Below are 24,067 nucleotides of genomic sequence, written 5' to 3' on the forward strand. Positions count from 1 at the left end.
GTTCTGACGTAACGATAGACGTTTGTTTGTTGACACATTTGTGACGTTGAGGGTAAAGATAGCAGCATGGAAATAGCGAAAGTCATCCAGGGACAAACTCACAGATGGATCGTGCCTGTTTTTATCTTTACTAACTAAAGCAAGAGATAAGAAACCTCCAATTCGCAGGTGTATTTTGAACAAACCACCCACGACGATTGTTCTCGGAGATTTATTATCTTTTTATTTTGTTAAACTTCGCACCAACACAACGTACCCATTCAATTAAAAAGTTTGCTATTACTATCTTGCGACACAAAGCAACAGCTCCGTTTCTTTTCAGTCATCCCCTTGTTTGCAAAAAGACATTAAGGCAAACAAACGCAAACTGCGAAACTTTGGTTAAACATTTACGACTGCAAGTCAATCTGTCAAATTATGGGAATGTCCAATGCTGACTGCAGGACTGATACCCATGTAAAGTAAAAGTTAGCAACTAGGCATAATGGAAGATTACGAAAACGAAAAATCAAAGAATTCAGATAGCGTCAGTAGCAGACATAAAATTTTTAAGTACACGCTGGGGATAATTATTATTCTTGTGTCTTTGGGATTTACCATCGGAGTGCTGTACAGCATCATTGACCACTACACCAACGTGAATGTTTACAACCCTGGCGACAATACCACGACCACGATCACGATCACGACCACGGTCACTACGTCTACAGCTCTCTCTTCAGGTATGTTGTGCTTTTTTGGTTTTGTAATGTAACGCGATTTTATGATTTACTCTTTAACACTTGTTAAAACAAGCATAAATAACACGTTGCTCAATTATGTAGCTCTTGGAACTAAACTTTTTTTTTTTTTTTCTTGGAACTAAACTACTATAAGCTCTTTGAAACAGAAACACCAAGTGCGACACCTATTGAAAACGAGACAATATTCAAAATTACTGGAGGTGATTTGTTGGAGTATTTCCCTGATGCACATGGAGACGGCCTCAACCTCAAATTTTATCATGGTGCAAACAGCAAAAGCGAAATGAATGACGCACTCGAAGGTATTTCGTATAGTCGTAGTGAAAAAGATATTTAAGGAAATATGTACGACGGCTTTACTATTTCTGCGCAAACCCTCTCAACTGACCTGGGGTTTTGTACACTCGGTTTTAGACCAGGGGTTCCCAAACTCCATGTGGGCTCGAAATGGTTAACATACTGGGTCTCGGAGATATTGTCAAGTAATAAATGTACAAAACATCCAAAAAGAGAGTATGTTTAGTGCCAACGATTTCTGTATGCAATTGTGAAATGGCATTTGCCATTGCAGACAGCATTAAGTGCATGTATTGTGATGTAATAAGGTCTCTTTCGGTCATTCTGGCGAACTAAATGCGCTGATTTTTGCTTTTTGTTGTAAATATTAAAATGAAAAAGGTTAAAATACTTTGTGGAGTTTTGTACATTTTCAATGAGTGTCACTGCCAGTTAGAAATTTGTCTATAGATCGGTGTGTGTATTGTGTGATTTAGAAGTAAATAATACGTATTTCTTAAAGACCTGTAAATGTTTGTAATTAACATGGAAGAGATATATTTCTTTTGGCTTTGTACACGGCATCGTTGTAGTTGAGGTATAATGAGCGATGGCCGTCTAATAACTATACTAACTTGGGGTCGCATTGAACAGTTAAAAGTTCGGAATGGGACCGTGTTATAAAATACTTGGGTATACGCATGTTTTAACCTATGCTTGTGTAACCTCAATAACATTTATCAGCGGAAAACTGATAAAGTAGTTGTTGATTTTACAAAACCTACACTCTTAGCTTCTGTACTGTGTAGTGAATACGTTGTGCATAGGGGATTACGACATACTAGAAGCGGATATTTCTCTTTCTCCGGATACAAATCAACCTATAATGGCTCATCCACCCATAACTACAAGTGACAACACTTTGGATGAGTGGTTTGCCGCGGTTACCGCGTCAAATAAAGGCATCAAAATGGACATTAAAAGCAACGAAGTTATACCTCCTGCCCTGCAGTCGTTGCGGTAAGTTATTTCCATTACCCCATTACACATGTGTTTCTATGGTAACGATACCTTTGTTTCAGGTCGTTTGTGACGTCACTACAACAACCTGTGTGGATAAATTCTGATGTTGTACAAGGTCCTAATAACAATAACAAACCTATTAATGGCACCTTCTTCGTTAGCAATGTAAATGCCATCTTTCCAAACGTTACACTGTCATTAGGATGGACTACCACATACAGGTAGCACATATTACATCGAAATATACCACGTTTGCAAACAACAAAACAATTTCTCGCATAAAGATTTGTTGGTGAAAATGAACTTTACTCATGGGAGTCAATGGATGAGATGTTTGAATTGGTCGAGAACTTAAATCAAAGAATCACTTTTCCGGCGAGGGCTGCATTGGTAAGAAAATCTTGGGACAGATTTTTATGGCTTCTGGAACAAAACAACAGGTACAAAGTAGTTCAAAACACTGCAGAGGAATCTATGTTTCACTACATTTTTAATTGTCACATATAGTTTAATATAAAATTTGAATTATGCAACGCCTGCGGCAGTTAGCCGCTTTGCTTTCGCACAAATGTTTTTCCCATAGGTTTTCTTTGACTATTTGGACTGGTTCTACCGACCCTGTGGATACTGTGGATATGGTGTTTGTGCGAGACAATTGCGGCCTAGACCGGGTGTTTTATGACGCCTACGACTCACTTACTGAACCATTACTGCACGCTATTGGTAGGTGACTTAATGTGGATCCCCGGATTTAAATGAAGTCAGTGACAAATATAAGCAAGAGAAGTAGGCACTTCTACTAAGCTCAGTGACTGATGTACACTTAGCAACCCTTTGTTTTAATTTCCTCTGTTCAGTGGATAGGCTTTGTTTGCCGGAAATGGGCTATCTTAGTCTGGTGCAATTTTGTTGTGGTCAATTTAGCTGCTGTAACAACAAGATTGTATTAGTAAACTGCAATTAAACAGAAACCAGCATGTACCCAAAAGTGTTTTATTCCGGCGGGAACGCACTGGATTACTTGAGGATACCAAATCGTGAAGCCATCAACGTAACTTGGGCTCATAGAGTTAACTCACATGCAGAACTTCAAGCAGCTTTACAGGGTAAGTCGAATTACACCATTAGTCAGCCTTTCTGACAAGCAATGCTAACAGAAAGCCTGGCGTTTGAGAACAAGTAACTAGCGTGAGCTATACCACTTTCGAGGCAAGCCTAGTGTACTGTACCAAAGATTGCACGCTTGAGTGGTTTTCAACTATTTCGTTATGACCAGGGTGTTTTCATGTCGGTTATTCGACTTAAGCCAGGGCTCTTCAACCGGGGTTCCGCGGAACCCTAGGGTTCCGTGAACTTTAAGGGTGGCACAGGGGTTCTCAGCGGTTTGGTGTTGCAATTAAAACACGAATGATTCATAATATCATTGTTTCGAACAGCACTGCTCGCCTATACACCTTCTAGTTAACCTTTGTTGCACCATTGATCAATTGTGACGTAATAAATACAATCTTGATACACTCTCTAGCTAAATTGCGAGATAAATGTAGAAACGACCGATCTAAATAACATTGCAATGCGTTTAATTGAAGTCAACCTTTATGATGTGCTTGGGATGTGTCAAGTAAAAATGCATCTTTTTTCTTTGATGTAGCCTACTGGTATTACATTCATTCAAATTATTTTATGGGGGGTTCCGCAAAGTTTGTCAAGCGAATGGCGTATATCCCGAAATGGCAAGACTAAACCTGTCTAAGGAATTCGCAGTTTTTTTTAATGTAGTGAAGAAAACAAAGCCCATCTTGTCGGGTCGAATGTGTTGATGTTATTCGTCATTCCTTAATGAGCATTGCTTTGCAGATGACAATATTATGATGTTAGAAGCTGATGTGCGTTTATCTGGCGAGGGTACTTCAAATGTTGATGAATCACTTCCCGTGATGGGGCATGATATAATTGATGCATCCACCAGTAACTTTTCGTTGTCTGATTTCCTCCAACAGGTGGGCTTCGCTCCGTGTTGTAGGTTATATTCCACGTGTTTCATATCACCCAAAAAGGAATCACATTTCTGCGTAACGTCGGGTGTATGTTTAGTCTATAGCTAACCGTGTATTCCAGGGGTGTGCAACCCGCGGCCCGCGGGCCACAATCCGGCCCGCAAAGCCGTTTAGTGTGGCCCTCAACAACACTCTGATTCAGAGCAAGTAAAAATGCACATTTCAGCAAAAAATCCCCGCTATAAGTTGCTATACGTAACAAGAATAAGCTAAACCAGCACTTAATTCACACACATTCACACTAGGTGCTTGTTGCGTATCTATACCAAATGTGACGTAATATACCTCTTTGTCTAGTAAACAATTACTTTGTTGTGAAAGGCAGTGTTGCGACGAAACTTTATTGCACCTAACATTTTAAAGTTGGTTTTAAACGCAAAATAAAACGCAGGGGTGTGCAAATAATATCGATATGATATTAGAATGCGAGCCGCACCAACAGTAGGGTAAAAAAACGTGTAAATACGGTACGTGAAAAAAATTGTGTGGCCTCGATTGATGTCCGAAATTGGTTATATGGCCCACTGACGAAAAAGGTTGCACACCCCTGGTGTATTCTATCAGTGTGTGAATATGTATGTCTACGAGTGTGTACATATGTAATTATTTTATAACATAGTTGACAATGCACGAAAAATATATACTATGACGAAACTACCATCCCCTCTCTTCCCACACTGATATTGTTGGCCTACATTTCATGTCAAAAGTTGTCAATACTACAAAAACATTGTACCAAAATTAAAACAATCAAAAAATTTTCCTTTGCAAAATAAGATAATTTACCAGCAAGAGAAAATAATTCATACAACTTCCTTCTTCCAAGATTTAATGAAAACTTTCCTTTTTACGCCTTTGCAGATAACCACCAGCCAAAAAACGAAAGGAGTAAAACTCGATTTCAAAAGTATCGGCGCTGTTACAGCTTCGGTAGAAATTTTACAAAAACAAAAATCAAACATTACTTTTCCTGTTTGGTTGAACGCAGATATATTGCTCGGTCCAAACTCAGTTACAGAACCGGTTGACGCCACAAATTACTTTTCTACAATAGTAAATAAATTTCCCGACTGCACGTTTTCTCCTGGTTGGACCACTGGTAGGTTAAATTCATTTCGCTTTTTCTCTTGCAACGGTGTGACATAAAACTTTAATTCGACGTGTGTATGTTTAGCGTATCGACCAGTGGGAGTAAACGAGCTGTACACTCAACAAACGGTTGAAGAAATGTATGGACATGTTTCTTCGCTTCGTCAGGCAATTACGTTTCCAGTGAGAGCGTCTCTTACTAGACCATCCTTGCCAGCCCTTCAATGGCTGGTGTCTAAATCGAATAGGTAAGTATTTGTATTAGTATTTTATGTCTTAAATACTTATAACTTAGTTCAGAAGATACAAAACAAACACATTTATTTTAGGTATTCCTTGACAGTATGGCACAGTTCACCTACTCCGGAGGGCGTGACGTCGGAAGACTTGTACGAAATTTATCTTGGTTTTCCGGCCCATAAAGTTTATTTTGACATTCCAGAAACAATGATGGAAGGTCTTAAACAATTGATTGCAAAAAAATCTACTTAATTCTTGACATACAATAATACTTTTGGGAGTCAAAAAAGTATAACTTATGCAGACTTTAAAAACATGTTACGTATGAGTTGCCGCTCAACAGTTAATCTTGTTGTCTGCTCTTTAATGTACAAAACGCGGCTTCATTTGTAATTAAACTACACGAGTACGGTACTTGCATATGCGCAGATTAGCAGCAGTTATCCTTTTTCCTACTTTTAGCTTTTGATCGTAAATCGACGCAGTAAACATGGCTCTAATTTTTGGCTCTGTGTACTCTAGTGTCTGACAAGCTTAGGCTATATATTTGTACAGGTTCCTCAGAATTTGACTCAAGACAAATAGGCCAGCAGTTTCCGTACCCGACCAACATCCAATAATTGTAAAATTTTGATACGAGCCTTGCTACAATTGCTGGCTATCGTTTTACAGCAAAAGTTGCAAATACAAAAAAATATTAATTTAACAAATAAAAATAGCACGTATCTTATAATTTTATACCTACATACTGGAGGGAGCATGATTTTTGTTGTAAAAAAAATGTTTCTTAAATTGGTAAATGTAAAAACAAAACATATTCAACTGAAACAAGGATTTTTCCATCTATGATTCAGTGGATCGCCAATGGGTCTTTGGGATTGTTCTAGGAGCCAGCAGTGAAAAAAATTCTAAGTAGACATTTGTTTAACTTCACTTACTTAATGAGTTTATAACATCTAGGCTGCAGGTCCGTTAACTAAATGTTTGGGAACAACTGTGATAGTATAAGTTAACAATACTAAAAATCAAGTTAATAAATCAGTTATTTTACCTTTTTAAAGCAATACGATTTATCCACCTTGGTTTTGCAATCAGACACCACAGCAGAGACGAGAGGGTGCATTATGGAACGAACATATTTGATATTTCAATAAATTGTGTTTGCTTTTGATCGTTTTATTATTATTTTAAGGCTTATTGGTAGAGCCTATGTAAATTGTGTTTGCTTTTGATCGTTTTATTATTATTTTAAGGCTTATTGGTAGAGCCCAGGGTTGGCAGAAGTTCGTGTAACCCATGAACTTTCCTCAAACCTCAATTGTTCGTTTTGCTCTCTGTTCCCAAACTGGGCAACATTTGTACAATTATTTTGACCTTGGTAACGAAAAAAACGGTTGTTTGCTGAAAGAAATTGACCTGGTCCACGAGCTGCTAAATACCTACCTTCTCCAACAGAAGTTTCGTACAACATCTCATGGGCGCATTTTATCCCAAACTGGAAAGAGTTGCCAAAACAGGTTATAGACCATAAGTTGAAATCACAAAGCATGTGTTTTTTTACGTTTTGGGCTTTAAATTCCTTACAAACATTCTGCGCTAGAAAATAAATGCGACAAGCAACAGGCGACAAATTTAAATCGCTGCGCGAGTAGCGCGACATGTTGCTATAAACGCTAAAACTCACTATTAACAACAACAGTCCGCTTGTGTTTATTTCAGACAAAAATTATCAACACAATGCCTTCCAAGAAAAAAAGAAAATCAATTTCCGTTGAGGCGACTAACAAACCAACGGAATTTCAATTTCCTTCTCAAGCCCTCCCTGCGTATGTCCCGCCACCTCCCCCTCCAGGACAAGCAGTATGTCTTGTTTTTTCGCCTTACTTTTTAAGATGACTTCAGATTTTCGTTTAATAGTTGCTGTCAGTTCTGCAAGCAAACGAAGTTAATGAGCGGCAGTTTCTTGGAATGAGGCTTCCCACCAAAGTCTTTGAACAGGTGAACTTTTAATGGTAATATAGGCCTGTGGATCTTAACTTCTTGGCCTTTTTTTACTTTGACTCCCTTTAGTGCAGTGGTTTTATAACATATTACAACCCTTTTACAAACACATAAAAGAAGTTTCAAAGTCAGAATGTGATCATCATACAATAATTGTCAAATGTCGATGTAACAATTCGGCTTTTGTACTGCAGCAAACCCATAAAATGGTGGTCATGACTCATGGCTCACATCACCATAAACATTTTCAATATTTTAATTGCAAATGTTGTTGTGTCAATACAAAATATTTTGGATAAAATCTGCCAATCCCCTCAAAAGTGCCTATTTGAGCAAACTTATTGTGGGTCGCACATCCAAGGTTGAGAAACACTGATATGGGGATAGTGAAACAAAACAGAGATTTATTATTTAACATATGGCCCAGTTTCCTACAATTTGTACTTGGAAACTGTAAAAAAAGCACAAACAATTTCGAGCACAATGTAATTGACATAAAGTTAGTGTTATCATTATCACCTCCCAATTTGGGCCATAAAAACTTTTAGAATATCCGCTTTTTTCCTAATGACCTTTTTCATCATAACATTATGACTTGTGTGACAAAATGTTTCACTTGCAGCTAACAATTCAAGAAATCAGGGATTTAAAAGTAGTGTTTGATGCATTTGACCTTGACAACTCAAATACAATTGATGTCAAAGAAATGCACAGAGCCATGAAAATTCTTGGGTTTCGCACAACAAGGAATGAAGTACGTCAAATGATTGCTGACGTTGACACACAAAACAGGGGGTAAATTTTTGTTTTGTTTTTCACTAAAAGATATTAACACATACTCTTATCTGCAGGGAAATTAATTTTGCTGATTTTCTTATGTTTATTATTGAGCGACAAACTGACTCTCGGGATATATATGAAGAAATTCGACATGGATTTAAAATGTTCGACACAGGTAAACCATTTTAATTTTCAAAAAAGTCTTGTTGCCACTTCATTTAAAAAATCTATGAACCCTCTCTAAGGAAAACATGTTTTTAGATGAAAGTGGAAAGATTACTGCCTCCTCATTAAGAAAGGTTTGTCGTGATGCTGGAGTCAGATTTAGTGAAAAAGAAGTGAGAGAAATGATTGAATTTGCAGACAATAATGGTGATGATGCTGTAGATGAAGATGAATTCATTGCTGTCATGCTCAAAACCAACTTGTTTTAGTTGAGAAGTGTATTTTTTTATGATGGTTAATCACTGTGGACTGTTATGATTGTGTTACCTGCACACTGTGATTAATATAAAAATGTGCCATGCTACTGCTAATTTTACTAAGTGTTTTAAAACAGGTGCAATACCAGAAAAACTTTTAAACCTAGTCATTGAGAGTATGGTGAAATCAGTATTTTGTGACTAGTGCAAATTTTAAGTCTTACAAACTAAGATAATGTCTTCAAAATAATGCAAAATTTTAGATTATTTCATGTATTATTCATCCTTTTTAGCTTTTCATAGTTTCTCAATAAGTGTTTGCTTGCCACAAAAAATACTGCATGTCTTGGTTGTAAAAGCCAAAACACATTAGGAAAACTGTTTCTAAATGGAATACAAACTACTAAACCAATGTTATTTAGACTTTTATTTCTACATAAATAATTTGTGTTTGTTGTACAGATAAAACATATACCACAACAAAAGTAGAAGGAAAATGCAAGTAAATTGTGTGCAACTAAAAACCTGCAATTAAAGTGCAAGTAGTAACACAATTTAAACTACTGGCAATGGAGCCTCAGTATCACTACAAACAAATACAATTTTTAAACACATTGCACCGACACAAATAAAACACAAATATATTACACATCATCAAAGAGATTTTTAGGTGGCCTGGTGGAGAGATTGCTTCTTGTTGAATTTTGATATGTGGATGTTGTGCCCCATTCTGATGATTCATCATTTCCCCAACCACTGTCATCAAGGTCATCTTTGTGTTTGTGTGACACTGAACTGTAGTCAATCGGTTCGGCGTCAGTGAGAAGTTCAAGTTTGTCCGTTTTTCGTTTATATCGTTTCGGTGATTGAGTTACTGTGTCTGTGGTACAAAAATGTGCATTGGGAATGAGCTCGATACATTTCCAAAGCAGTACAATCACATAATAGCAATTCAACAACAACTCCTTGGTCATCCTTTATATGTGCAGCTTTATAATGAGTAGATTATTTGGGAGTTCCAGAAGCACAAAAAAACCTTGTGGACACCACAATGTTATACAATAGTACTTTTAAAATGGTATAAGAAAACTTTAGAATACCTGTTCCAGCCTCTGCTTGTCTCATGGTCCGTCCTTTCCATTGTCGACTACTAATGTCTTCACCATTGTCCCTCTCTGCTCGTTTCAATGAATTTAACTCTCTTTGAAGACGGCGTTTCTCTAAAAAGTTCCAAGTTTGTAAATTAAATATTATTGCTGAAAATAATATCACAATAATTTATTTTACAAAAATTAACCTAAATCATTTGTTATGTTGCACAATACATCTCAATAGAATACATATACAAGAGGGATTCAAATAGCTTACAAAAACTGCCCTGAAATCATTTTGAGGCACTCTGCTAAAATGTGTGTAAAAAGTTGAGATTTACCTCTGTTTACTAACTGCCGGCCTTCATCAACTAAGTCAGTTGTCATATCATCTGCTTCATCTATAAATCTCTGAAAACCCACAGCTGAGAGACATCTCTGACCAAGACTGAAGTATGTGGCACAACATAGCACACATACAAGAATGGGAAAGTAAATGTTAAAACCATCCGAAATAAAGGAAATTACATCAAGGTGCCCCATGATCTGTTAAAATAATTTTATAAAGTTGCAACGAGGGAACACACAACAGCCTAAATAGATTCACAGTCAAAGTGTTTTGTCACAAATGCCAATGTGTCGATTGATTTTTGACCTTGATTTAAATAGCCTGCATATTTTTAAATGGTTTCCTTGCCTTTGTGTATGATGTTTCCACCCCATCATCACCGGTAATATGTGTGTCCAAATGAATTAAGCCCAGAAAGTTTAAACAAAGTGGAGCGGTAAGCCGGCAGAACATTCTGCAAAAACATGATAAATCACAACAACACATAATAACATGGATTAAGTTTGAGTTGCGTTTAATCATTGCACTATTACAAGTTAAAAAAACACATCTGCAAATGATAACTTACATGCCAACAAACATGAGACTCGATTCATCAGTCTGATGATGTCCAGCAATGTAATAATAATTAAAAAACTTTATTCTGAACACAGTGTAGTATGCACAAACGCATAGATAGGATATGATTAAACAGCTGGCAAGCTGAAAAAAAGTTTAGAGTTAGTAGTTGTGACAACAATTGGTCATTTTTATAGCACACTTACCTCTATATAGAAGTAGTCATAGTTTTGTTTGGCCAGGTTAATAAAAATGGCAAAAAGAGATAAAACAGGGCTCTCATTAAAAAAAGTGCATTCTGACCAGACCACCATCAGGGAAAGTACAGCAAGGCAAATCGCGAGAGTCTTTCGCAATGCTGGTTGTGTCAAGCAATACCAGTACCATTCTATAAAAACAGAATTTAGATTTGTTAGAAGCTTATGCAGCAAGTTATCCCCAAAAAAGGCATGAAGTGACCTGACACACAACATTGACCCAGTTCCGTTTAAGGTGGCATTTTTTTAATTAAAATTGCAACAAAATAAAAAAAATCAAAATATATCTCACTGAGTTGAGATGAACAAAATGTTCTGTAGCAATAGTTTTCATCCTCATCAGATGGAAATTCTTCTTTCCACCTCCTAACAAAACAATAATTTAGTGAAACCACTCAGCAAACATCTCATACATTTTTAAATTTCTGATTAATATTACATGAGTTGCTGATAAAGAACCCCATTTTTAGTGTTGGACAATTAGGAACCAAGGCTGTATTCATTGGTTGGAGATAAATAGTAAATACAGTCACATGTAGTTTGGACAGAAAACAATAGATAGCTAACTTTATCTGAATTGTGTGGTATGACTGGTCACAAATCCAATCCTACTCTATTTACCAAAATTATTTGGATGTTGGTGTTAAATATTGTGCAAGACAAAGCACAAAAGTGATTTTTTTCGAAGCTCACATAGTTGAGAATGTAGCCAAACCGGTTGTACTGCACAGCTCTATAAACTTGATACTATGCCTGGCAGCAATAGCTTATTTATTGTACTGCATATGTTGAACAGCAAAATGAATATTAGATACATATGTTACCTGTCAATCAAACCAAGATTCTTAGATATGGTCTCCAAGTGCAATGCTTTTCTCATCAAAATTTTCCACTGCACAGTAGTCCGCTTTTGTGTGTGAACAGCACGAATGATTTGCCTGTGATTATAACAAATGTAAGTCAAATTAAAAGTAGTATTAAACAATTTGAATATGTTTTTCATTACATGCACAAGGTTTTTTCCTATTTTACAGTTTACTGTATGTGTTCAATCTATAAAGTAACACATTTTTTACAGGTCGCAGGGAGACATTGCACGAAATACGTCAAACATACACTAAAATACCTAAACTTTAAATTAGTCATTTGTTTTTAGCACTTCACCTGTGAATTCGGACAAGTGTTTTCTCTGTTGGAAGGTCACTGCGACTTCTCCCAGCATCATAATCCTCATAATCATCCATTCCTTGACTGACACGAGTTTGAAAAGCATCAGGACACTGTGCATAAAAGTTCAATACACGTATTTGGTGAAACATTTGTTCTACCAAACTAATACCATTTAATTTCAAAGAACTGCATTATAAAATGTGGCATGATTTGTAAAACAGAACTAGTACCATTAAATTTCATACAAAAACATGTAATCTACTGCATTAAAAATGTGGCATGATTAGTAAGCATGAATAATGGTTTTACCAGTAAAAAGTTTTAACAAATTTAGAGCTTACCTTCGAAATAATAATATTGACAAATTTTCTGACTGGATGATTGTAGCGGACAATACCAGAAACTTTTTTCACTTCCTGTGTAAAAATCTCTTCATTAGCTAAAGGTCCAAAGTGCAGCACTGTTTGAAAGGCATTCATATCGGCCAATTTGGTCAAAACACGAAATAAAGATGCACAGCCATAAACATTAGTCATACTTGTTTCACCATTGAAGTCTAACAGTCAAATAGTTAATTTTACTTATTCATGTTAAATAGTGAACAATGAGATATATTTCCATTACTAAGCAACAAAGGTGTGCTGCTTCAAATATTTGTTCGGCCATGTATTAATGTGCAGAAAACCATGCACACAAGGGAAAACTTCACACACATACCTTGGGACACTTTTGTGGGTTTAATCAGATGTGTATCTCAATGTATGTTATGTGTGTAAACATTGGCATAAGCAACACATAATTTAAACACAAAACATACTTATTAAGGAAATCGAATCCAAAATAGCAGTTAAATGTGCATTAAACTTGCCTCCAAAATATCTTCAAGGTCTTCGTTGGCCTCTTGTTTTTCTGTACTTAGCCTGGCAAGTTGAAAATAAGTCCATGCTGTTGTCCGTGAGATATTCCCAGCATCCCACATTTTGCGAGGAACTTCTACCAATCCGTAACCCAGCAACAGGACCAGCAAGAACAAACCCCACGTGTTTGATGCAGTTATCAACAAAACTTTTAATTGTGCACTGATAAAAAAGTATAACATATTTTTGGATAGTGTTTTTGGTGAAAGTGATCAGAATCCAGAGTCTAGTACTCACAAATCCAAACTGAGTTGTGGTGATGCAGCAACATATATTAACAGACCACCAAAAATTAAAAGATATGATCCGTAATAAAAGGCATTCTCAAAAACTGCACGCTTCAGTTTGCCTAAAACAGAGAAGTCTCCAGCACAGACGTAGGACTGCATGAATGGCAAAATAAACCTGTTTTAAAACAAAAATAGAAAAGCTGTTGTCAAAATGTTCGTTAACAAATGCATCAGCAAAACTTTTTTTCTCACCAGGTTAAAACCTGTGATGTCCAGTAAACTATGTGCCACATTGCAGGTAAGGTGTCGATAGGAACATAACTCCAAGGTTTTTTACACTCTCCATCTTCGACAGAAAATGGCACTGGTACTGAAAAATAAGTCATATATGTAAAAAAATGATATTTGTGATGATCAAACCGATTATAATTCGCTGCGCTGTTCTTTTAACATGAAACGGAAGACTTCCTAAAATTGGTTTTATGGCCAAAAGTTTGTTAAAGAAATTTTTTAAATAAATGACTGTCCAAATTATTTTTGCCATCATGCGTTAAAGTTTTTCGCACATGGGAATGTGCATATTTATACACATGCATGGAGATTCCTTTTACATTAAGATGAGATAAAGACATAAAAAAGTTGAACAAGATTCATGTTCAACATACAATGATGCAAAAGTTGTTCACAAATCACAGATAGATTAAACACACAACACACACAAAAAAAAATTCAATATTTTTTTCTAAACATAACTGTTGACTGGTATAAATTTGACACACACAAAAACCTATTGCATTTTAATTTCATGCATTACAGTGAAACAAACTTCCAATCTGTTTGGGGTTAGTATGCAGAATTTTTGGTTTCAAAACTAACATTGCCATTACACAGACAACAAGCATTTTCATACCAGTCACTAAATCAGTTGAAACAGAGTGATTTGTGGCAAAAATTACTGTGCTTGTGGAGATGATGGAAACGTTTTCCATTGTATGAATAGAAGCATTTACATTGCCAGTGGTAGGGCCTACTGTTGTGGACTGCCATGTATCTATAACAAAAGATAAATGCCTATAAATACATAACATCCACAACAAAAAACAATCTATGCAACAGCATAACAGATATATACTCTCAAAAGAAATCAGTATAAATGGTGGCTTTGAGTATTCGAACTAGTAATTGGGGAACTCCGCCAGTCAATCGCATCTACACATGAACACAGTACGCATGTCTACAGCCGAGTAACTGATAAACAAAGAATCTAAATGTTCGTTGAAAGGTCACCATTATGCATTGCAATTATTTTCCTCCTTGTAATATTTTAACTGTATTTCTAAACACCAATTGCATAATGCTAGCATCAGCATAATGCAAATTTGCTTCAAAACATGCTTAACAGCTAAAATGCACTACAAGATCATTGTTTACCAGGCAACAGATTTGCAGATGAGTTTGTTGAAACATTAACAGGCGATGCAGAACTAGTTTGTCCATTCACTGCTGTTGTTGCTTCTGATGTGGTAATACACTGTCTGTAAAATGTCTACAAACAAAAACTGCTTTTCAAACTAAAAATATTGTTTGAAAGACTTGAAATTGTAAACTACTTGGGTAAAGTTAAATATGTGAACATTAACAACACATGGTAAATTCCTTTGAACACTTGGTACATAACTAAAATAAGTACAAAGTTGCACTTACTGATGAAACATCCAATGGGAGAACAAAGACTATAATGAGACTAAAGTACCAGGCCACCAGCGTTGCGATTATCACAATGGGGTGATATTTAGATATTTTTCCATAATGATGTAGCAGCAGTAGAGCAATACAAAACACAACAATTAGCTCCAAAACCAAAGGCCCAACACTCATATCACCGATAATTCACAAAGCCCTACAGTTCTAAATCTGCAATAACATTATAGACTGTGAATGAAACAGTTCATCAACAATTTGGTTAAAATCTTTTAAAAGTGCTAGAGTGCCTGACTTGCCAACAACAATCAAACATGGTATGCATGAGCATCATCAGCAGTATTTTTATTCCAATGTAGTGTGCGGCAACCCCCGGCACATGTGCCATGTTAGGCATATTTTCAAGGCCTGCCAAACCGTTTGTGAGTTCAAATTCAAGTACATGCATACAATTAATATTAGTTTGTCATGACATAAAACCCAGCCTTCACACACAAATATCCTCTTTACTGATTGCTTATTAAACCTGGAACAAAATCACCATTTACACATAAAACTGTGGAGCTTTACAAGTGTGTCAAAACAATTAAATTGGCACAAAGCACTCAAAATTTGCCAACAACAGTCCCAATTTTTCCACTTCATCACAGTCCAAGTTAATAATCTCAGTGCAATTTTTGACTTGACTGAAGTCTCCCAACTATAAAATAATTGTTTTTTGCATTTTATTTCAGTGACGAAAAATACTTGTTTTTTTCTTCATAAATTGCTAAAATCGTTTGTCATGTATAACTGACAAGTTATAGTCTTACATTACATGTTTGTACAGGCGCAAGTGCCACTGCCAACTGCAAGCATAACTTATGAAACTACAAATTATGTCTGATTTCAACATATTACAAAACACTATAGACTAGAGGTGAATCTCAAGCCATTACCAAAAACGTTGGACAAGAACGTATTAAAACAACATTTTGTGACAGTATTTGGTAAGTACATAGGAAAGATACGTGATTATGTTAATGTTAATCTGCTGAAATGTGAAGTTACAACACAAATCCTAATTTTTATATTACCAGTATAGCAATGCTGTCAGCAAATTTTTTTCGCGATCAAATATTATTGTTATGATTGAAATCGACAATCAATAAACATTCAGTGGCAATTGTCGTTGTACAAATGTACAGGTAGTCAATAGTCCCATGCTCTCTCTTGTGGTCAGCTGTTTTTCAGCAACGCCAAACAGGGACATTATGACGTCACAAATATATGTGGAAATTTGCCGTATTTTGTTTTCGTTCAGTGGTTTACCAACCTCAATTTGCAAACTTTCGTTTTAATTCGCTTCATTGGTTTAAGTTTAAACAAGGCCAAAAACGCAAAAAAATGTCCTAACCGTTTCTTTGAGTGAACCCGCGAACCGGGTTTAGAGGTTTGCACATATAGGCGCCGAGTTTTACAAAAATGCAAGGTGGAGAACATAAAATATAACGTCACTTCATGTGACGCCACTAATGCGTGCAATCACAAAAGCTCAAAGCCTAACAAACTTCCAATAGAATGCAACGTTCGTCAAAATCATAAAAAAGGAAATGTTTATAATAATGTTAATTTGAAATACGTTGCTGTAGCGTTTATCATTGGTTTGGGAATGTTTTAAAATGTTTCGTCACGGTATTGCTTTGTATCACCTGTTATAACCATTTGTCAATTGCCAAACAATTGTGTGTTTGACGTCATAAACGGGGAGTTATATCCCATACAGGTTGCAGTTTTTTCAAGTTTTGTTGCTTTTTCACCAAAGCACTAGTTTAAATGTAAAATCGTTTCTGATTTTATTCAGATTTTACGATGTTTCGTACGATACTACTACAAACAAACTATAATATCCACGATGGCCTCCACCGTGCTTGACCAAATCCAAGGTGGCGACGCCATCCGACCACCGCCTATTGGTTTGTACTTTGTACCATATACCCGAGCCCGTACCGTAAATGTTATTTTTCTAAATCCTTGACCCGAAGTTAAACCCTATATACTTCGTGTGGCGTTGAACATGGACCGATCCAGTCAGTATGCACCCTGCATCAAAATGCACCTCTAATTTTGCGATTCCCTCAACAACAAAATATTGATTTCAGAATAAGTTAATATTATAGAATTCTTATAACGTGCCGCATAAGGCGCAGCTAAAATCTATTTGGACTACGTTAAGGTCGTGTAGTTTTGTTTTTGCCTAAACCAGTGGTTTCCAAACGTTTTTGGTCTGTGGCCCAAATGTCTATTTCAGTAGTTCTCAAACGGTGCGTCGTTTCAATTTTCCAAGGGCGTAGCAGAATAGTTCCGTTCCGTGACCTTTGTTGTTGTATCAATAAACACAACTTCAAAATAAGTTTCCTCATTAACTGTTTTTTGCTGCTGCGTCGCAAGTCCAAAAAACTTTTTCAGAGGCGTCGCAACAAAAAAAGTTGAGAACCACGTGCTGTAAATTTTGGGCACAAACAATTTTGAAAATTTAACTCAAAAACAGGCGAAATGGTTTCTAGCAATTTATTTTTCATAAGATACATGCTCCTGAAATTTGGCTACAAGATTCGGAATTCTTGGCTCTGTTTATGACAAAGCACAGCGAATACTTGCTTGAATAAATGCCTACTTCTCAATTCCCGTAACTCACATGCTTGACTACTCCCACACAGCAGCTAAGACCCATTGTTAGGAGACAATGACCTTTCTTGCTAAATAGTTATTGTTTTGCAAATATTATGTTTTCCAAAACAAAGGGCATAATATATACAGCATAACAAAACAGTAGAATCTGTTCAAATGGCTCTGTGGCCCATTGAAAATGTCATGGTGGCCTAGTACTGCCATGGCCTACAGTTTGGGAACCCCTGGCCTAAACCGAAACAAAACTCGATCCCGAAATGTCTTTCAAACGTAAACCGAACCCGACCCTCTATAACAGTGGTCATCAAACTTTTTTTCACTGCGGCCGGATAAGTTCAATGATGATTCGTGCGGGCCGCATGGTTTTACATGCATGCCCTAGCGACGTCTTTTCAAACTTAGCCCACGAGGCGATTTTTATAGGGGCGTCAAGATATGGTTTTGTTACAATCCTATTTAAATTCTGGTGATGCGACTGTTAAGTGTTAAACTGTGTAGTTCGTCTTATCTCACGAGCAATGCTTGTATATTACCTCACAAGTCACAAGTAACAAAAGAAGGTAGTTGTTTGCGCACAATTAACATGTGTAGTCTTGTTTATGACGTAACAAATTGACTTTGGATCAATCCTGGGCGTTGTAATCCTATGAAACTAGGTAATATCAATTCTACATATCGCGTCAGGAAAATCCTCCTATTGAACAAAAACCAAGTTGTCCACTGAGCTCTGAGCACGTTAAAAAAATCTCTAAATGTCCTTTGTTTTCTACTTTCTGATTTTACCATAGATACTACACATGTATGGTATGTAGTATCTATGGATTTTACTAAATATATTTGACAGCTCTGTCTACAATCACCTTTGGAATCAACCCAAAATGCATCTTTAGCTCATAAGTTATGACAGGTTATGAGTCATAACCTTTCATAGAAATATAGGTGGATTTTGAATAAAACAGCTTTATGTTGAAACACAATTTAACTAAGAAACTTCACCCCAAAAATATTAGGTGACTGCGTAAAACGTATCATGATCGTATTTCTTTGATAGTCATTTTGTCCTCGTTTTTGGTGATGGAAATATGGTAGGGCCTACATCAGACAGAGTTTGCTAAATACCAAAAATAAAGGTCAAAGAAAAAAAAATCAAATAAAGAAATGATTCAACAGACTTTCAATAGCACAGGCAGCTCGAAAGGGGGCCCTCGAAAGCACTGTCGAGATCAAGATAAAAAAAACGTGGACAATAGGTTAAAATGATAAATAACCATTTTTCGCCCATTTTCGGGTTAGTCCACATACATTATTGATTTCACGTAGCGCCCGAAATATCAAATTTATTTTAAGATGGTAGATTGGTGGATTTGAAGTCATCAATATGACCAACATCTTAACAATGCTAGTGTGCCATTTTGACATAAATCGTGACCTGCTGTTTCTGATTGGTCATGTGATTAGTCTCGAAGCAGACGCGACTGTTTTCGTGATATGCAATGGTGTGTTCTGATTGGCCGAGAGATTTTCACATAGTGGCGAGTAAGAACTGCTGAAGCTGTGATCCTTCATTGTCTGTGTACTGTTGGAAAGCGTAGTTTGGAAGTGGTACAAGCCTAAGTAGTTTTCGTTGTTAGTAATGTCAGGAAGACTTTTTGTTTGTTTTCCGAAACATAAACTGCGAAAATTGAATGAGTTCATGCGAAAACCGAGAGTTTTAAAGAAGTCTAAACGAGCTAAAAAGTCGCCCAAACTTGACTTGTCTAAAACTGATAAAACTATCAGATCCCGCATGAGTAAAGATGATCAGTTAGATAATGCTAAAATATCTGAGCATATTTCGAATCCTGAACCAAAGATAAATTGTCTTACTGACCATGGTAACTGCCACAAGTCACATTTAGTGGCTTATATTTTTTGATGTTGATTATAAAAGCTATTTTGGTAGTTATGTGTGTGGCCAAAATTTTCTGTGGAATAGATCTTGAATGTAATATGCTTCCAAAAAATAGTAACTTAGCCTGAAATATAATGAAACTTGTAAATATAAAATATGCTTGTTTGATTTATATAAGTTTTTCAAATATGTTTTCATTCTTGAGTTACTTTTTTGTGGTAATACCACATGTTTGTACATAAGTGAATTTCATCTAATGCCTGTTATAAACGTGTTGCCAACAGGCAATGATTAAATGTGCTTTCTTGGTTAGATTGTGACTCTTGTCTTAATCTATGTTGTGCATTTATTGCAGAAAATGAAAGAATCGTTCAGCTACTTTCATTGTGCCATCAGGAGCTCTTTGCTTTACCTCGGCATGCCATCAAGAAACAGCTTAAGAAGCTGGCCAAAAGCCAAGCCAGAGTACTGGACATTGATGAAAACAAGATCACAAGTCTTTGGCTGAATGAATATTTTGAAAAATTCAAGCACTTGATAATTGACAATTGTGAAACAGAACTAGGTGATAACTCTGAAATATGTTATGATGTGATCACAAGTTCTCCTGTGCAAGACCTCACAGCTGTATCTGTGAAATCAAAAGAGGTAAAATTGCATAGCTGATGTAAAAAAATATTATAACTTTTTAAACAGTGGGTAAGATTGTAAGGTTAAAACAGTAATCCTACAGACAAAACTATTTGTTGATATGCAACTTTTTGTTTTTTTATTAGGCTTGTACTTCGAATCATCAACCGGACATTTGTGTACCTGACTTGGCAGCATTGTTTAAAGTCCCAAACAACCAGGCACCGGATGTTTCTTCCAGGAAAAGAAAATCTTCAAATCCCATAGTAAAATCAGGAATACATATCAAATTGGACAAACCTGTTCATCGCCATGATCAAGCTGAACCTACTGCTAATATCACAACTTGCCAACCAGCCAGTAAATTGCATGGTCTGGTTGAATCAAAGCAAACAGAGAACCACAATCCAAAGGCGACAAAAAGAAGATACAAAAAACATTACTATGAAGACTGTTCTTCTCCATTACTCCCACTTCGCTCATTACATCCTAGAAAAACTGGTTGTTTACTAATGCGCTCCAACAAATTACAAAAACCAAAGAAAACCCATAAACTGGATGAAGTACAAAATCAACTGTTTGAACTTTGCTCTTCTCTTAAAGGCATGTAGTTATAAAAAAATGTCACATAAGAAACCTGTTTGCAAGTTTTGCTAATTTTTTCTTTCTTTTTAGAGCACCTATTTGAACCTACCTCAACAGAACAGCTTTTTGAAAGAGAAAACAAGAAGCCTGATAGCGATGATTGTGATTCTGGATACAGAAGTCGCGGCGACAGCCAGGACAGTGACAAACTCACCAATCAATACGGGGGCCATCAGAATCTTCCATACAACAAGGAATTAACTGAATCAAACAGACATTCAATTTTAAATGTGCCTTTATCAAGTCCTGAGCGAAATACTCCAGCTGTTAATTCAATGGAAGTTCCTGTTGGGTCGCAGTATAGGGGAAAGGCCACTAAATGTACCCAAAACAATTCTTCAAATGTTGCGGGTTCATGGGATCTCTCTGAGCTTATTGAGTGCACTAATACTGAAGTTGATAGTTTAAACATGCCCTCGGACGATATTGATTTTATGGAATCGTTTTTTAATTTTGATTCATGGTAACGGATTTTTTACTGTTTTGATGTCAGTTGCCAAATACTGTGACTTTTAATACATTTCTTTTTATCTTTTTGACTCCAACTCCGTGGCGTTGGTTAGCATCCTAGTGTAAACTTTGTTTATAGGTTTCCCACTTAAACGTCTTAGTCAGTGAGTTTAATGCGTCCGTTACGCTGGCTACATAGCCCCAGGGCTCGACAAAGGCTGTGGTAAGCGGTTGGTATTAAATTTGTTCATAGGCTTGAATATCTGATAGACGGAACGACAGCAAGTCAAGAAACGAGATGTTGTTTGGACAGTGTAAAATCGCTGAGAATAAGTCAGTTATTGGTTCCATACTACTTGCAGCAACAACCCTGGTCTTGGTTATGTTCGGAAGTGAGAATAATTCTGCGATTCGGACCAAACGGCAAACTGATGCGACCGCTGTGTCGGTGATTGAACAAAGTAAGTTGTCAATGGAACTAACTATTTTTTAATTAGATATGTGCAGTTGCTGGATAGTTGAAACACAAAATAAGATCTGATGCAGAGAATCTGGTGTTGCGATCTTTAACTGGTGAGGCTCCAAAGCAGCAAAATTCCGAATCCAAATATTTGTGAGTCCAATAAACTCGACCGAATCGTTCGTGATATCAGGCGAAGTTTTACACTACGCTTTTGACATCAGGCATAGGTTCAAACAGCGGCGTTGAGTTGAGTTTATTTCGCTTGGTAAACTAAAGACACATATAGCGTCACAATGACACAGAACAATCACCAAGCGTTCCAACATCAGGACAATTGTAATGCATTATCATGTTAGTCCTGTGGTTTTTATAAGGCTGCTTCAGCCATCATTGTCAGCTTGCAAATGAATTCCCGATCTGTTTGGTGTGGGATAAATAATAACGCACCAATAATAATGGTATGGGTTATTCAATAACAATAACCGTTATTGTGTAGCTTGCATGACTTTGTGGTCTCGCCTGCGTACTTTTAGATGCAATATATATACATGTATTAGGATTTAGATTTAGAATTTGGGTACGAAAATTTCGGCCGAATGACAATAATTTCGGCCAAAATGACAACCGTTTCTACGGGACAAATGCTGATTCGGCCCCCAAAATCGGCAAACTGGACATTATTTAGAATTAGGCTGCTGTCACCATACATGGTGCGACGTCACGTTATTGCTAAAATATGTGTGCAAACTCTCAACAACAATCAATGTCTACTATTGTTGATCGAAACTTATTAAATATTACTGTATGCGGAAATTTACGAAATTGAAACAGTGAAAGGTCAAATTATACCATTAAAAGGACCAGAAACTCATAGATCATACAAGGGAATGAAAACGTAGTTTAAAAAAAAGCTTTATTGATTCCGACAGTAACCCAATCTATACTTGAAGGTTGTCCAGGATTTTCAGCCGCCGGAGGTCGCTGTATGCAAATACTGGATTCCTTGCCTGAATCTCAAACTAAAACGACAATAAATGGATTGACGTTTTACAAAGCCCGCAGTAAATGTAAATCATTTCCTAATGGATCACTGGCTGATGTACCAACTGAGGCAGAATACAACAACATGATAAAGTATATTGCCCAAGTCTTCCTTGAAGAAAGTAAGTGAAGCGATGTTGTTTGGTAATTGCCACAAATATAGTAAAGTTTGCCTTGTCCATTACAGGAGTTTTGCGTTGCAACAGAATTAGTTTTTAATATTTTCATGTTAATTCGACGTCTAATAAGTGAGAAATATATTGATACGCACCAATAAGATTAAAACCGATAAAATTATAACTCATAGGTCGTAGGTAATAGCCACCGTTTCATTGTTCGTTTTAGATGTGAAAGCGATGACAGTTTGGATGAGTTCGAAGTTAAGGTGGGTAACCGTCATATACATTTTATTTCACGTAACATACAAAAAAAAACTACTGATTTATTTTAGTCACTGAAACCCGTATTATGGTTCCATTTAGGGTAGGTGACCTAATTTTCGTAAATTTAGATACCTACAACTTTACAAAGTTAGCAAACCAGCGTCTTCTATTTTTTAGGCATTTCCTTTTGCCTCGTTCCTTGCTAAAATATTGATAAACTGCTGTTACTATTGGCCTTGCAAAGTTTTAGATATTATTTTGTCTCGTGACCGTGTTATTTAATAAGTTTAGTATAAACAACTGAGTGAAAAAATACGATCCCTTTCTAACAGTTTCAATTGTTTATTGGACAGGTTTGGTGTTTGGTGCGACAAACTTTCAAAACAAGATATCCCAGTGACAAATCGTCGCTGTGTAGCTCTCCGTGTTAGTTTGAAAGAAGGAGGTGCAACACCTGCCCCCGACCTCACCTCAGCTGTAACTGGACAAGAAATCGACCACTGCATATTTACTGTCCCTTGTAATCGTTTTTGGCAATTTCGCCCTATGTGTTCGCGCGGATTTTAGCTTCACAGTGCTCGCATCAGCGATCATCGCATTTGATGCGTCCGTAAAGTGTCATGCAAAAATTATTTGCTTACGACGAAGAAAACGTAATTGTAACCAATAAAAAGAAAAAAGACTATATACCAGGGGTGGTCACCTGCTTCACGATGGAGACCTGCTTCACGTTTGAGCCGCATATCACATAGCACAAAAAAATCGAAAAACGAATTTATTCACTCACAACGAAGTGTATCAAATAATGATTATTGTTGTACGGATACTGTGAGTCTCCACCTGGGCTGCAAGGTGTTTGAAATTAGCAGGGCCCTCGAGAGCGAAAAAATATGCTGGTGCAATTAAATTTCTGGGGCCCCCTTTGAACACTATAGTCATGTCCAGAATAGTAACGTCAAACCTTAAGAGTTTTGAAAACCTAAAATTGCT

The 24,067-nt window shown here is 36.6% G+C and overlaps 5 protein-coding genes across 7 annotated transcripts; 4 read left to right on the forward strand and 1 right to left on the reverse strand.

The window, feature by feature from the left end:
• Positions 1 to 75: 75 nt before the first annotated feature.
• On the forward strand, positions 76 to 6,945 carry LOC145225384 (protein FAM151A-like). The gene is made up of 12 exons (XM_080092068.1): positions 76 to 722; positions 890 to 1,045; positions 1,847 to 2,039; positions 2,102 to 2,263; positions 2,327 to 2,482; positions 2,626 to 2,765; positions 3,011 to 3,148; positions 3,900 to 4,042; positions 4,961 to 5,198; positions 5,274 to 5,436; positions 5,518 to 5,645; positions 6,490 to 6,945. Exons 1-12 carry the CDS (start codon positions 485 to 487, stop codon positions 6,597 to 6,599), a joined length of 1,965 nt encoding a protein of 654 aa, XP_079948194.1. The 5' UTR covers positions 76 to 484; the 3' UTR covers positions 6,600 to 6,945.
• On the forward strand, positions 6,887 to 9,593 carry LOC145225387 (uncharacterized). The gene is made up of 6 exons (XM_080092070.1): positions 6,887 to 6,945; positions 7,148 to 7,288; positions 7,346 to 7,426; positions 8,052 to 8,224; positions 8,281 to 8,384; positions 8,471 to 9,593. The coding sequence occupies exons 2-6, from the start codon at positions 7,166 to 7,168 to the stop codon at positions 8,641 to 8,643; spliced, it is 654 nt and encodes a 217-aa protein (XP_079948196.1). The 5' UTR covers positions 6,887 to 6,945; positions 7,148 to 7,165; the 3' UTR covers positions 8,644 to 9,593.
• Positions 9,041 to 15,144, reverse strand: LOC145225383 (G-protein coupled receptor-associated protein LMBRD2-like). 3 transcript variants are annotated; one of them, XM_080092065.1, is made up of 16 exons: positions 14,908 to 15,144; positions 14,635 to 14,749; positions 14,114 to 14,254; positions 13,456 to 13,573; positions 13,211 to 13,378; positions 12,925 to 13,135; positions 12,398 to 12,472; positions 12,051 to 12,166; positions 11,711 to 11,824; positions 11,179 to 11,252; positions 10,836 to 11,017; positions 10,640 to 10,773; positions 10,420 to 10,525; positions 10,064 to 10,268; positions 9,732 to 9,851; positions 9,041 to 9,511 (listed from the first exon to the last, which is right to left on the reverse strand). In XM_080092065.1, exons 1-16 carry the CDS (start codon positions 15,079 to 15,081, stop codon positions 9,276 to 9,278), a joined length of 2,289 nt encoding a protein of 762 aa, XP_079948191.1. In that variant the 5' UTR covers positions 15,082 to 15,144; the 3' UTR covers positions 9,041 to 9,275. The 3 variants fall into 3 exon arrangements, with proteins under 3 accessions (XP_079948191.1, XP_079948192.1, XP_079948193.1); XM_080092066.1 differs by lacking the exon at positions 14,114 to 14,254; XM_080092067.1 differs by lacking the exon at positions 14,908 to 15,144 and having other exon boundaries at positions 14,160 to 14,254; positions 14,635 to 14,701.
• A 3,965-nt stretch (positions 15,145 to 19,109) lies between these two features.
• Positions 19,110 to 21,279, forward strand: LOC145224898 (uncharacterized). Its single transcript, XM_080091512.1, has 4 exons — positions 19,110 to 19,448; positions 19,821 to 20,113; positions 20,242 to 20,698; positions 20,771 to 21,279. Exons 1-4 carry the CDS (start codon positions 19,208 to 19,210, stop codon positions 21,205 to 21,207), a joined length of 1,428 nt encoding a protein of 475 aa, XP_079947638.1. The 5' UTR covers positions 19,110 to 19,207; the 3' UTR covers positions 21,208 to 21,279.
• A 63-nt stretch (positions 21,280 to 21,342) lies between these two features.
• LOC145224899 (uncharacterized) lies at positions 21,343 to 23,764 on the forward strand. The gene is made up of 4 exons (XM_080091513.1): positions 21,343 to 21,651; positions 22,604 to 22,816; positions 23,040 to 23,079; positions 23,431 to 23,764. Exons 1-4 carry the CDS (start codon positions 21,489 to 21,491, stop codon positions 23,642 to 23,644), a joined length of 630 nt encoding a protein of 209 aa, XP_079947639.1. The 5' UTR covers positions 21,343 to 21,488; the 3' UTR covers positions 23,645 to 23,764.
• The last annotated feature ends 303 nt before the right edge of the window (positions 23,765 to 24,067 follow it).

Source organism: Phallusia mammillata, chromosome 4, assembly GCF_965637545.1.
Source record: "Phallusia mammillata chromosome 4, kaPhaMamm4.hap1.1, whole genome shotgun sequence".
NCBI lineage: Eukaryota > Metazoa > Chordata > Ascidiacea > Phlebobranchia > Ascidiidae > Phallusia > Phallusia mammillata.

Excerpts from the sequence above, each read along its gene's own strand:
- LOC145224899 (XM_080091513.1), top strand. The coding sequence starts at position 21,489 with ATGTTGTTTGGACAGTGTAAAATCGCTGAGAATAAGTCAGTTATTGGT. Across the intron at positions 22,817-23,039 it reads CCAAGTCTTCCTTGAAGAAA|ATGTGAAAGCGATGACAGTT; the intron begins GTAAGTGAAGCG and ends TGTTCGTTTTAG. Across the intron at positions 23,080-23,430 it reads TGGATGAGTTCGAAGTTAAG|GTTTGGTGTTTGGTGCGACA; the intron begins GTGGGTAACCGT and ends TTTATTGGACAG.
- LOC145225384 (XM_080092068.1), top strand. The coding sequence starts at position 485 with ATGGAAGATTACGAAAACGAAAAATCAAAGAATTCAGATAGCGTCAGT. Across the intron at positions 3,149-3,899 it reads ACTTCAAGCAGCTTTACAGG|ATGACAATATTATGATGTTA; the intron begins GTAAGTCGAATT and ends ATTGCTTTGCAG. Across the intron at positions 5,199-5,273 it reads TTCTCCTGGTTGGACCACTG|CGTATCGACCAGTGGGAGTA; the intron begins GTAGGTTAAATT and ends GTGTATGTTTAG.
- LOC145224898 (XM_080091512.1), top strand. The coding sequence starts at position 19,208 with ATGTCAGGAAGACTTTTTGTTTGTTTTCCGAAACATAAACTGCGAAAA. Across the intron at positions 19,449-19,820 it reads AAATTGTCTTACTGACCATG|AAAATGAAAGAATCGTTCAG; the intron begins GTAACTGCCACA and ends CATTTATTGCAG. Across the intron at positions 20,699-20,770 it reads ACTTTGCTCTTCTCTTAAAG|AGCACCTATTTGAACCTACC; the intron begins GCATGTAGTTAT and ends CTTTCTTTTTAG.
- LOC145225383 (XM_080092065.1), bottom strand. The coding sequence starts at position 15,081 with ATGAGTGTTGGGCCTTTGGTTTTGGAGCTAATTGTTGTGTTTTGTATT. Across the intron at positions 10,774-10,835 it reads ATGACTACTTCTATATAGAG|CTTGCCAGCTGTTTAATCAT; the intron begins GTAAGTGTGCTA and ends ACTTTTTTTCAG. Across the intron at positions 9,512-9,731 it reads ACAAGCAGAGGCTGGAACAG|ACACAGTAACTCAATCACCG; the intron begins GTATTCTAAAGT and ends TTTGTACCACAG.
- LOC145225387 (XM_080092070.1), top strand. The coding sequence starts at position 7,166 with ATGCCTTCCAAGAAAAAAAGAAAATCAATTTCCGTTGAGGCGACTAAC. Across the intron at positions 8,225-8,280 it reads GTTGACACACAAAACAGGGG|GGAAATTAATTTTGCTGATT; the intron begins GTAAATTTTTGT and ends TCTTATCTGCAG. Across the intron at positions 8,385-8,470 it reads ATTTAAAATGTTCGACACAG|ATGAAAGTGGAAAGATTACT; the intron begins GTAAACCATTTT and ends ACATGTTTTTAG.